Genomic DNA, 14,013 nt, shown 5'->3' with positions numbered 1-14,013 from the left:
CTGCCCGGCCGTCACCCCGTCTGGGGGGAAGTGAGGAGCACCTCTGCCCGGCCGCCCCGTCTGGGAGATGAGGAGCACCTCTGCCCGGCCGCCCCGTCTGGGAGGTGAGGAGTGCCTCTGCCCAGCCGCCACCCCGTCTGGGAGGAAGTGAGGAGCACCTCTGCCCGGCCGCCCCCTCTGGGAAGTGAGGAGCGCCTCTGCCTGGCCGCCACCCCGTCTGGGAGGAAGTGAGGAGCGCCTCTGCCTGGCTGCCCCATCTGGGAAGGGAGGAGCGCCTCTGCCCAGCCGCCACACCGTCTGGGAAGTGAGGAGCGCCTCTGCCTGGCCACCCCGTCTAGGAGGTGAGGAGCGCCTCTGCCCGGCCGCCCAGTCTGGGAAGTGAGGAGCGCCTCTGCCCGGCCGCCCAGTCTGGGAAGTGAGGAGCGCCTCTGCCCGGCCGCCCAGTCTGGGAAGTGAGGAGCGCCTCTGCCCGGCCGCCCTGTCTGGGAGGTGAGGAGCGCCTCTGCCCGGCCGCCACCCCGTCTGGGAGGAAGTGAGGAGCGCCTCTGCCCGGCCGCCCCATCTGGGAAGTGAGGAGCGCCTCTGCCCGGCCGCCCGGTCTGGGAAGTGAGGAGCGCCTCTGCCCGGCCGCCCCCTCTGGGAAGTGAGGAGCGCCTCTGCCCGGCCGCCCCATCTGGGAGGTGAGGAGCGCCTCTGCCCGGCTGCCACCCGGTCTGGGAGGAAGCGAGGAGCGCCTCTGCCCGGGCGGCCCCGTCTGGGAAGCGAGGAGCGCCTCTGCCCGGCCGCCCCGTCTGGGAGGAGAGGAGCGCCTCTGCCCGGGCGGCCCCGTCTGGGAAGTGAGGAGCGCCTCTGCCCGGGCGGCCCCGTCTGGGAAGCGAGGAGCACCTCTGCCCGGCCGCCCTGTCTGGGAGGTGTACCCAACAGCTCCGAAGAGACAGCGACCATCGGGAGCCGGCCATGAGGACGATGGCGGTTTTGTTGAAAGGAAGGGGGGGGGAAGTGTGGGGAAAGGAAGGAGAGATCAGATTGTTGCTGTGTCTGTGTAGAAAGGGGTGGGCATAGGAGATTCCATTTTGTTCTGACTAGGAGAAATTCTTCTGCCTTGGGATGCTGTTGATCTATGGCCTTTCCCCCAGCCCCATGCTCTCTGAAACATATGCTGTGTCAACTCAGGGTTAAATGGATTAAGGGCGGTGCAAGATGTACTTTGTTAAACAGATGCTTGAAGGCAGCATGCTCTTTAAGAGTCATCACCACTCCCTAATCTCCAGTACCCAGGGGCACAAACACTGCAGAAGGCCGCAGGGTCCTCTGCCTAGGAAAACCAGAGACCTTTGTTCATGTGTTTATCTCCTGACCTTCTCTCCACTATTATCCTATGACCCTCCCATATCCCCCTCTCCGAGAAACACCCAAGAATCATCAATAAATACTTCATAAATTTAAAAAAAAAAAAAAGAAAAAAAAAAAAAAAAAAAAAAGAAAAAAATGTTACAAATTACTATTAGTTTTCTGGACCAGGCTACAAAACGAAGTTTAAAAACACATTTTTCCTCAAAGATAATACAAATGATAATACATACATGAGAAAATAAATGAAGTTTTAACATGTGGTGCCAGAAAACTTTTTTTTTGCTGAGAACCAAGATGTTTTCTTTGTGTCAAAGGCATCAATAACCAATCAAGTCTAAAAAACAAGAAAGTTCCTGAGAGTTTGATATTAGAAGTAACTATTATAAAATGTAAGTTTCAAGTTTTAATTTAAATAGGAAAAGAACAATTTTGGTGATGGGAAGAAAATGAAACTAAGATAGAGCTGCTTCTACCCTTTCCTTAATACAAAACCTAAGTTGGCTATTACAAGTTAGGGATTCCCCTTGTTAATTTCAAATCAATAAAATCTGACGTCAGTCTAAAAAGTTATGCCCTTCTATGCACTTGGTTGCTAAGTAAGATTATTAAAAATATAATTTTTTTTCAAAAAAAGCCAATTCATTCAGAATGTACATGGAGATGCAGTTTCAATATTCCGTAATGATAGCTTAAAGTTGAACTGGTATACCTGCTAATGTAAGCCTGCTTGAAGTCGGGCCTCATGCTTATTGCTTGACGGTACAGCTGATCTGCTTCTTCCAGTCGGGACTCGTTTGCTCGGATCAGGTTAGCCAGATTGATATAAACATTTAGGTGGTTAGGGGCAATTCTGGCTGCATATTTTTTACCAGGAATAATCTGTTTAGGAGAAGAGGCATTTTCATGATTCGATATTTCAGTATCAAAAATCAAAAGTACATATTTCTATTGGCTAATTCAAAATAACGCAGAACATAGTGTAAAAAATACACTGGACTGAGAGATCAGAGTTCTACTCCTGTTTTGACTAAACCTAAGAGACCTTGACTTCTAAAAGTTCTGATTTGTTTGACTTCAGAAAAAGACAGATACAAATAAAAAGCTAACAATAATCCACTGAGGTGGCATGAATGAAAAAATATATCCTTAATGCCACAAAGTACTATTTTACTTACATTTTTGAGGATACTGTAAGTAAAATATTTTTATTCACATTTTTGTGTGTTTTCTTTTACATTTTTATTATTTATTTTTAATAAAGTGGTAAAATTAGCGGCATAGTCTTATGTCCTCAGAAAAAATAGCTTAAGCTGGGCTGAAGTTTTCTCAATTGTAATAATATTTATAGTAATATTAATAGTGATAGGGTAGTTAATTTTTTTTAAAGTTGAACTGTATGACATTTTAAGGATTATTTTAAGCCTTAACTTTAACAGTTAAATTGTATTTGTTATTGGTTTTTATCATCTAATTTATTGTGTTCACTGGAAGTCTGGATCTGTATATATTATGTATTATTACTATATTATGTATTATAAACCTTAATAATCAGAGTGTTTAATTTCCAAACTTCACCAGACAAGTGAGTCCTTAGTATTCTGGAATAAATTAACTACCCTATTGTCACAACCCAGAAATATTTTGCTGATAACATGAAAACTGACCTAGGGTCAGATCTTCCAATTTTGATACTACCTTATATTTAATGAATCTTATTCTAACAACTGATGGACACAATATAGTAAGAGATGTATCTACTAATTTTATCACTTTTATTTATTTTTTGATAGGAATAATGTTGAATTGTATGCTTAATATACATAAATAAAATTATATTTATTTAAAGTCATTAACTTGCTGATAACTCGCAATCAAGAATATCTAAAATTCATACTTTATGAATTTAGTTTTTACAAATGGACTATAAAAACAATTTTTAAAATTAAGTGAGCTACGGCCGGGCACGGTGGCTCATGCCTGTAATCCCAGCACTTTGGGAGGCTGAGGTGGGCAGATCACAAGGTCTGGAGTTCGAGACCAGCCTGGCCAACATGATGAAACGCCGTCTCTACTAAAAATACAAAAATTAGCCGGGTGTGGTGGCATGCACCTGTAGTCCCAGCTACTCGGGGGGCTGAGGCAGAAGAATTGCTTAAATCTGGGAGGCGGAGGTTGCAGTGAGCTGAGATCGTGCCACTGCACTCCAGCCTAGGCGATACAGCAAGACTCCGTCTCAAAAAAAAAAAAAAAAATTAAGTGAGCTAGAAAAATGTAATTCTTTATAAAACTTACTTTTATATCAACTAACTGAAGAAAAGATACAGATTTTCCTTCTAGATAATTCTATTCAATATGGACATCTAATAGACATAACACAATAGATAAATTATGGCAACTTACTTGAGGCATCAATGATTTAGCCATCATGTAAGATTCTTCAGCTTCTTTGGTTCTATTTAAATTTTTATAAGTTCTTCCTACATTCATATGGGCACCAATATCATCTAAAATTTTAAAACAATCATTTGTTGGCAAGTATACAACTGATATATTCAATATACTCAATGAAATGATTAAATGTATTCGATATATAAACAAGTATTCAGTGTAACTAATGAGAAGACATATTTCCAGAAACAAACACACTAAGCAAAAATGCAAAAGCAGGCAACAGGTCCTGCTTCTTCCTTAAAGTTCTTTTATTTAACTTGTTATAACTTAAAACCAATGGTATACACAAAATTACTTAAAGCATGTAAAGACAGAAAATACATACATGGCATGAAAAAAACTATTTGAATGGATTTTTGAAGAGCTGAGACATAAGAGAGATAAAGGTAATGAAGAAGTTTTTATTACCTTCCTTCATTGTATTTTACTACACTAAAGCTTGCTTCCATTTACTTAATATCATAGCTTAGGAATTCACTCAAAAGGTATAGCTCAACTCCACAAGTAAAACGAATCATCAGGATTTTTAGAATTATTTCAAGTGTTATAACAAATATGCATCATGGTGGAACAGGGGCAAAGAGACTGAAAAAAAACTTTGCCATTCGATTTTTAAAAATTTTTGTGACTGTGGCTAGAATGAGAGTATAATGGAACATAATAATAACAGTATTACTTAAGATGCAGTGGCCCAGCTCTTTTAAATGATAATAAACTCCTTAAAATTAATTTTAGATTTTTTTAAAAGGTTGTGTTAATTTTAGAATGTCAGGAACTTATGTCTCATTTTCTGATGTGGAAAGTAAAAATCCCAGCAAATTTATTCAGGGATAGGAAAAAAAATGCAGTTGAAATAGGAAAGAGATGAGGATTCATAGTACAGTAGCTTTTTAAAAAGATGTACTTGCCAGTAAACATTTCAAAGGTTTGGAATAATGATAGAAGGAAGGTAGAAGATCTTAAATTAGACAGTTTTTACTCAACATGAACTAATAGACATGAAAAGGTTCATTATGATTACTACTTGCCTTGTGATACCAATTATTTTGCAATTGTGCAATAATTCTTTGCCTGCAACTCCTAGGACACATAGGCGCCAAGCATATGTATCTTGGGCATTCCCTGAGTAACAGTCCTAAGAACTTGCTATATAATGTTTCAGGCTGGCAATTGTGTGCACTGCACAAAAACTGGCAGATGCGGTCCAGGTTTGATTATAGATAAGTTTAGGAGTAAGGAAGTTGATTTTTTTCTTTTTAGATGTATTGCTGAGTCTCATGGAGCCAGGAGGGGTCAAGCAAAAAAAAAAAAAAAAACGTTTAAGCTAGCCATTCTTAATTCTGACTGCAAATTAGAATACCTGTGTAGTTTTAAAAGAAATCAGATACTTCAGCCCCATCTAGGTCCATCAAAACATAATGTTCAGAAATGAAATCTGCAAAAATATGTTCATAAAAAGTGTCAAAGGCAATTCTGATGTAGAATCAGGGCTGAAAATCATTGTATTACCAATTGCATATAAAAATATACAGTATAGTGATTAGATCAGGGTATTTGCTTGCATTATATGTATCAAAACATCACTGTATATCCCATGAATATGTACTATTATTGTCAATTAAAAATATGGAGTAGTCTTTGCTTTTATTTTATTTATTTATTTTTTTTTTACCAGATAAATCCATACCATATGTTTATAGAGCTCAGGATGTTATTTAGGAAAAGCTAAGGTACATAGAACCTGAAAAAATTATACACTAAGAATTTAAGAATAAACTGAAAATTTGTTAAAATAAAAGTGTAATTATGCCAGCTGAGTATTTAAAATGTTATTGAAATTATCCCCAACCAATGTTAGAAAAGAAAGAGGTTATATACTTAGATAAAAAATGAGGTGAATTACTATCCATTGAAATCATGTTCTTAGAATTAAGGCCAGGAGATATTGTCATTAATGTAGACTTCAGACACTAGAGTATAGCAGCCCTATGTTTTCAAAGAGCAGAGATGCAATTAGATATCGTTTAGCATCAAAAAGGCCACTCAATATAGCTAATAAAATGAAAGACATAATTTCTAAGCAATTCTTTATAATTTACAAAGTTTTAAGATTCTAGAGGGGAAAACAGTATCACTTTTAAGACAAATTTAAGTATTAAAAAAAGGTAAGAAAAGAAGGCAAGATGTAAAAAATCAATGACATTTAAATGACTAAAGAAACTAAAGGAACTTCAAAGAACAAGCCCACTCTTACGAGTACCTATCCAAAACAACAGCAGCATGAGTTAACAACCTAGCTTTTAATTCAATTGTAAATGAGGACCTCACAAATCTCAAATGCAGTTCAGTTTGTCAATATTAGGTTTCTATAATCAGTTAATTTTTCCAGAATCCTAGTTGAGTCTCTTTCATTTCTTATCTCTCCTCACATCTCTAATATCATATTTTCACTAAGAAAACAAAGGAACTTTGTTTAGAAGGGAACTTACCTCACTGCTAAAAGTTATCAACCTACCTGCATGAATGTTTGCATGTGTTTTTAATAGCAACAAACACCTGTGTACACAGGTTTACACTCACCATTTGTTTGAAATGACAGTAGTTATTAGACACTGGTTCACATGTGATCTCAGTCATCCTGCCTAGGGATGCAAATGTGATGTGGCTGGGAAGTTTTCAGGCAACTGTGTATGACTAATACACAGCTGCCCAACAGTGAAATATTAACTGCCCAACAGTGAAGTATTCTCACATTGATGGCTTAGGCAATTATGTAGAGTTTCAGTATTTCCTGTCCACAAAATTATAAATTTATTTAAAAAATAAATTTATAAATATCTGGAATCTCCTAGGAACTCTCTGTCCTTCATAAATATAGATGTACAAATTACTAATAGCATTTTAACAAATAAAATATAATAAAGATAATAAGTCACAATCAAATTGTGTATTACTGAAGGCAAGGTTGTTTTAACATTATGAAATCAATTGATGATATCCACTATATTAACAGACAAAAAAAAAAAACCTTATCATCATCTCAAATGGTGCACAAAAGCATTTGACAGAATCCAACATTTATTTGTGTTAAAAATTCTCAGCAAATGAAGAATTAAGAAAGGCAGGAGAGCTCTCCTATACTGCTGGTGGGAAATACATTTTTTGGAAAATAATTTAGCAGCCTTTAAAAAGTTAAACATACAGAAATCATATGACCATGCCATTTTTCTCTCAGGTTTTTACCTAAGAGAAATGAAAACATATATCCATAAAGACTGGTATATGAATGTTTGTAACAGCCATGTTTGTAACAGCTCCAAACTGTGAACAATCTAAACATCCATCAACAGGTAAATGGATAAACAAACGGTGGTATATCTATGTGAAGGAATACTACTCAGCCATACCAATGTATGGGTTTTTGATTCATACAACAACATGAATGAGTATCAAAATAACTGTGCAGAGTAAAAAAGCCAAGAAAAAAAAAGAGAGAGTCCACAGAGTATAATTCCATTCATACACAAGTTTAGAAAAAGCACATTATCTGTAGTGATAGAAAGCTTTTGCTTAGAGAAGGCTAGGGTGAAAAGGGGTAAGAGGGAGGTATCCAAGAAAAGGATCCAAGGAATTTGAGGGGTTGATGGATATTTTCAGTATCTTAATTGTAATTATGGTCTCACAGATAATATACATATGCCGAAACTTATAAAATTATATATTTTAAACATGTATAGTCTATTGTATGTCACATGCACTTCAAGATTGCTATTAAAAAATTAAAACTCAATCATTTCTTTGGGTTACTGCAAAAGCCTTCCAAATGATCTTCCTGCTTTTCTTCACTGTTTTCTGCATAGCCAGTGATACTCAAAATTACACCACAGTATATGTGCAAAGGTTGCTCTCTGTTTATTATCATCTCGAAGAGACTTTCTCTGAAAATTTCTAATCTCTATGCCCTTTTTATAGCTTTTATCACTTTTATATAAATAAATACACATGTGCATGCATATGTGTGTGTGTATATATATATTTTGTGTGTGTATATATATATATATATTTACATGTGGTGTGTATTTGTTTACTTATGTTTATGCCTTTATTTAGAATGGAAACTCCGTGAAGGGAGGAAATTTGTTTTATTTCTTCTGGATTCCCCAGCACTTAAAACAGTGTCTGACACATGGTAAATTCTCAAATACGTGCCCAATGAACAAATATACCTACAGAGCCATTTGCTATCTATTCTCTTTCAGCCTTCTTCCCTGCATTATACATCTCTTTTTTGCCACCTCCTGTAGGAGTGTGGTCAGGGTGGTGGGAAAAGTTGTAAGAAAAAGTTATAGAGAAAGATGCAAACCTTCTTGGAAGGCCAGGAGGTTTTGCAAAAGCTTCCGAAGGGAATTATGGCTGAAGGCAGCCAGATTCTCTTATCAGGAGCCTGAGAGCAAAGAGTAGATAAGGGAATGTAAAGGAATTTATCTAGATAAATTTGTTTATTCCTTTCTCTAGAAATCAACCTTTGATTATTCATGCACAGGACTGCTCGCTACTTGGCGGGTCGACAATGTTCATTGCCCACAAATTGTGTTTGCTCCTAGCCTTTATCATTAAATCTGTACTAAATAAATGCGAGCGGGGCTGGCTTAGGGGGACTGCACTCTATTGGTGGCTGCTGCACTCTCTTGTTGGCGGTGCTGAGCCATGCGGTCCCCTAGCCACGCTGTCACGCAAAATATCTGTGTCAGCGTACTTCTTTCATCCGTCACTCGGCCAGAGTCTGTGGGACAGACTCGGCAGGTGGTGCTCTGTGTGAGGAAGGCTGCAATGGATTGCAATGGAACCCTCAAAAACGAAGGTTAAGAGACTGTGCAGTAAGTCATTGGTGCCCGCTTGGGATTTCCAAGTTCAAGGGAATTGTTCAGGCTAGGGTTTCAACATGGGACAGCGATTGTCAGCTCAACAGAAACAGTATATAAAAGTACTGAAACAGCTGCTTAAAGCTAGTGGAGCCCCAGTTTCACAGGCTCAATTAAGGGACATAATGCAAACTGCTGTTTCCCATAACCCATGGTTCCCAGAAGAAGGTATGCTAGACATAGGGCTCTGAGAACAAGTGTGGAGAAACCTTAACATCATGCCCAAGAATACTGGGTCCCAGTAGCATCTCTAATGTTATGGGCTTTAGTTAGGGCTGCTTTGGTCCCGCACTACACAGAAGAGCCTAAAAAGCGAAGGGAGGAAAAACCGTCACCTACCTTACCGCCTCGTCCTTCTCCCTCAGCCCCGCCAGTAAAGGGCAAAAATACCAAAGAGGAAACGGAGGTTTTGCCTGAGCTCCCTCCTCCAATAAATTGGAAGAAAGACAAGGGATACACTACAGCTATGGGACCCTGTCTTAGGTAGCGGCAGTAGAAGGGGAGCTCTTAGCCTGCCTGGCAATGCAAGATCAACAAGGCAATGGGGTATTTGAACCCATTACTTTCGGCACTTATAAAGAGATAAGGAAAAGCATTAAAGAAAACAGAGGTGCTAGCCCATTTATAAGAGGGTTAACTGAGGTCATTCTGCAGACCTCTTTCTAATAATGGCCACTGTTATTCCTCTCCTACCCCTGACATGGCTCTCTCAAAATCCTATTAGGGTAGAACAGTAGCCTTTAAAGGCAGAAAAATTACAAACAGCCCATGAATTCGTTGGCCCATGAATTAGTTGAGGAGCAATTAAAAGCCAGCCATACAGAACCGTCAAACAGCCCTTGGAATTTGCCCATTTTCATCATTTCCCAAAAGTCTGGCAAATGGAGACTTCTGCATGACTTACGGGCTATCAGTGCTAATTTGTAACCTATGGGGCCCCTTCAACAGGGTCTCCCTTCCCCTGTGGCGATTCCTCAAGATTGGCCTATAGTCATTATGAACTTAAAGGACTGTTTTTGTACTATTCCCCTTGCAGAACAGGACAGAGAAAAATTTGTGTTTACAATACCAGCTATCAATAATGAAAGGCCAGCTCACTGATTTCATTGGAAAGTGCTTCCTCAAGGGATGCTGAACAGTCCTACCATGTATCAGTAACATGTAAATCAGGCTTTGCTCTCAAGTAGAAAAGAATTTCCTAAATACAAGATTATTCATTTTATAGATTATATTTTACTAGCATCCCCAACGGAGCCAGTACTTTTAAGTTTATATGCCTCTGTTTTAAAGAATACACAGCTAAGAGGTTTAATCATAGCACCTGAAAAAGTACAATTGTCTTCTCCTTGAAAATATCTTGGATACACACTAACCTCCTGGTCAGTTAGACCTCAAAAGGTTAAATTAAATACTAGCAACTTGCATATCTTAAATGATTATCAAAAATTACTGGGCAATATTAATTGGCTTTGCCCCATCTTGGGCACAACTACTGATAAGTTACATAACCTGTTTTCTATCCTAAAGGGTAATACAGCCCTAGACTCTCTCAGGTATTTAACTCCTGCAGCAAAAACGGAAATTGAGGAAATAGAGCAAGCTGTTTCTCAGAGGCAACTAGATTGCACAGACCTGCAATATTCAGTTCAATTGTTTGTTTTCCCTACTAAACATTCCCCCAACAGGATTAAGAGGACAGACAGCTCCAGGGCTATGTTCCTAGGATGGGTTTTTTGCACACGTACTGGGACTAAAACACTATCTCCCTATATCCAGCTAGTTAGTAAAGTCACCTATACAGGCTGCAGATGATGCAATCAGTTTCTAGGTTATGACCCTGATGTCATAAGAATTCCTTTGAGTAAAAAGTAACTCGAAGCAATATTGCCCCTATCTCTAGATCTTCAGATAGCACTCTCTGATTATGCAGGCCATGCAGAGCATGCCCTTCCTGCTGACAAACTACTTCAGTTCTTTTCTCGTACTCCTGTAGTTGTGTCTACACAAGTAGCTCACTCCCCCATACCCAATGCTTTAACGCTTTTCACTGACGGCTCTGGTAAAAATGGAAAAGTGGCTATTTGGTGGATTTACCAGCACTCAGAGAACTGAGGTTGGAGCCTTAATATTGGCCCTGGAGACCTTTTCTGCTCAGCTTATCAATATTGTTAATGTCTCTGCTTACTCTGTTTATTTATTACAGAACCTTAAGACAGCCCTCATTAAGTCCACTCTTGAGCCCACCGGTGTACACTTTTTCTTCAACTTCAGCAATTGCTGGATCAACGTACATATCCTATTTTTAACACACATACTTGAGCCCACAGCTCACTGCCTGGCCCACTGGCTTATGGCAATGAACAAGCAGACCTGCAAGTTATGACGTCACTGCTTGACCAAACCACCCAATTGCATCAATTTTTCCACCAAAACTGAAGAAACTTAACTAAACAATTTCAACCTACCCAAAGACTAGCTAAACAAATTATTTTACAATGCCCACATTGCCAACTCACAGGCATGTCCCCTCCTTCAACAGGTGTTAACCCTAGAGGACTAGAACCTAATCAGTTATGGCAAACAAATGTTATTCACGTCCTTGAATTTGGAAAACTTAGATATACATGTATCCATTGATACCAATTCTCACCTAATTAGCACACATGCTCTTCCTGAAGAGTCCTCCCAATATGTTATTAAACATCTTCTCTTAACTTTTGTGTTTATGGGGTGGCCCACAAAAATTAAAACTGATAATGGTCTGGCTTATGCCAGCTCACAATGTCAACAATTTTGTCACACGTGGAACATCCAACATTCCACAGGTATCCCTTATAACCCTCAAGGACAGGCCATAGTAGAACGTGTCCACTCTACCCTTAAAAATATGCTCAAGAAACAAAAAAGGGGGAATATGAGTAAGGATCCTGCAACACTATTAGTACAAGCCTTATTTACCCTTAATTTTTAAAATTTAGATGATAAATTTCAATCAGCCATAGAAAAGCATTTCACTAAAGTCCTTCAAAACATAAAACCTGTGGTTTTATGGAAAGATGTAAATGGTAATGTATGGTGTGGTCCAAATGATTTGTTAACATGGGGAAGAGAATATGCTTGTGTTCACACCGCCTCAGGTCCTCTATGGATTCCAGCATGACGCATCAAACCATACTATGGTGTCGCTAGGACCCAACCTGGTACCAGAAATGAAGGAAACGACCCTGCAGGACCTGCAGCCCCAGAAGATGTGGTTTTCTTGAATGACACAAGCCCCAGACATTACCTGTGGGATGCTGAAGAAGACAACTCAGGAGACACCATTCACTCCAGATAATTTGTTCCTTACTATGCTTTCTGTTATACATTACAACTCTTGTAGGACATTGGTTTTTCTTATTCTCTCACTTTGCCTGCTATCTGTACCTGCTACTCTCTATTAGGCCCATCTTCTAAATCTGCCTTTCTTTCACCCTGTTACCTGGGCAGACACCCCCTTCCCAGCCTCTAATAACGTAACTGCTTGGCTAGGAGGGATTAACGTACCCCCAGTGGGGTTCCTTAGTAACGACACACAGTGGGCTGAGGTGCCAAGTAACACTGCATGTCACTCCTTAACTGGAAAAGAATATTACTGATTATACTCATGTTTGTCTTATGTTATTTACTAATTCTAGGATGCAAAGCCAGAATATGAGTGTTAACTGCTGTGCCTGACAAACCTGTTGCTGCACCCATCTGTACTCTTCAATCAACAAAACCTGATGCAAAAAACAGAAAAGGGTGAGATGTAGGAGTTCGGTCAGGGTAGTGGGAAAAGTTGTAAGAAAAAGTTATAGGGAAAGATGCAAATCTTTTTGGAAGGCCAGGAGGTTTTACAAAAGCTTCAGAAGAGAATTATGGCTGAAGGCAGCCAGATTCTCTTATCCAGAGCCTGAGAGCAAAGGGTAGATAACAAGAGAATGTAAAGGAACTTATCTAGATAAATTTGTTTACTCCTGTCTCCAGAAACCAATCTTTGATCATTCGCGCACAGGACTGCTCTCTACTCCGGGGGTTGACAATGTTTATTACCCACAAATTGTGTTTGCTCCAAGCCTTTATCATTAAATCTGTATTAAATAAATGTGACCGGGGCCTGCTTACGGGGGCTGCACTCTCTTGGTGGCTGTTGCACTCTCTCATTGGCGGTGCTAAGCTGTGTGGTCTCCTAGCCGCACTGTCAGGCAAAATACCTGTGTCAGCATACCTCTTTCATCCATCACTCAGCCAGAGTCTGCAGGACAGACTTGGCAACCTCCTTTCCTGGCTCCAGTGAAAATAATGCCATTAATACTTACCAGCTCATATTTATTGAATATACATTATTGCCTAGAAACTGGCCTAAGTCTTATATAACCAGTATTTAACATAATCCATAAGAAGGAATGGAGGTATTATTACTCCAAATTTATAGATAGAAAACTTAGAGTGATTGAACTAAATTTGAGAAAAGGTCTGATGCCAGAGTCCAAACTTTTAACTAATCATCACACTAGCTGTCCCTTTTAACCTTATCCTGGTCACTGTCTTGCCCCGTCTAAACTATCTAAGATACAGGAAAATAACATGTCATTTCATCTGTCAAACCCATCTAGGAAGAATACAGCTTAAAAAAACATGGAATAAGCCAAGAAACCTCTAGATGCCACATTCAATGTTTCTAAGTTTAAAATGCTTTATTCATAATATAATAAACTGGTTTACTTGTTTTCCTATCTCATGGCTTCTGATTAATAGAAACAGCAATTCTGAAAGTGTGATAGTGAAGTCAAACTGAAGAAGAAAGGTTCAGCAAATATCTCAAAAACAGCAATTAGTGACAATTGACAATGAGGGGGAAAATTATTTAAAAACTGAGTGTCCATGCCTGCAACATCCTGTGATAGGCACACTATTCACTAGACAAAACTGAATGTGTACACACACCCCACACACACTTAACTCAGTATTTACAACAATACTGTGAGACAGAAATTACTATCCCATTTTAGAAACAAGAAAGAAGAGTCTGAGGGGCCTAAGTAACATCTCAGTCTCAAAGCCTTTGTGTGCCTGACAATCAAAGATGGCTGCTTCTCTAAAAACTCTTAGAATATAATTAATCCATGCATTGCACATCTCAAGACTTAAGAAAGTAATGAATTAAAATATTTAGAGACTGCTGACTGCGTATAGAACCCTACTTGATGATGCAGGGGTACAAAAATGAATCAGATGTTCCTGCTACCCCAAGGAAGCGCCACAG

At 39.3% G+C, this 14,013-nt stretch overlaps 1 protein-coding gene across 2 annotated transcripts in view; it reads right to left on the bottom strand.

The window, feature by feature from the left end:
• TMTC3 (transmembrane O-mannosyltransferase targeting cadherins 3) overlaps positions 1–14,013 on the bottom strand; it is a 61,027-nt gene that overhangs the window by 10,604 nt on the left and 36,410 nt on the right. For both annotated transcript variants that reach the window (XM_024257295.3, XM_024257296.3), the window contains exons 11-12: positions 3,754–3,857; positions 2,063–2,232 (exon numbers count right to left, since the gene is read on the bottom strand). In XM_024257295.3, coding sequence (XP_024113063.2) covers positions 2,063–2,232; positions 3,754–3,857 — 274 coding nt within the window. The remainder of the gene's footprint in view (positions 1–2,062; positions 2,233–3,753; positions 3,858–14,013) is intronic.

Source organism: Pongo abelii, chromosome 10 (genome assembly GCF_028885655.2).
Source record: "Pongo abelii isolate AG06213 chromosome 10, NHGRI_mPonAbe1-v2.0_pri, whole genome shotgun sequence".
NCBI lineage: Eukaryota > Metazoa > Chordata > Mammalia > Primates > Hominidae > Pongo > Pongo abelii.
Note: the sequence above shows the minus strand (reverse complement) of the source record. Positions and strands in the feature narration are given on the sequence as shown.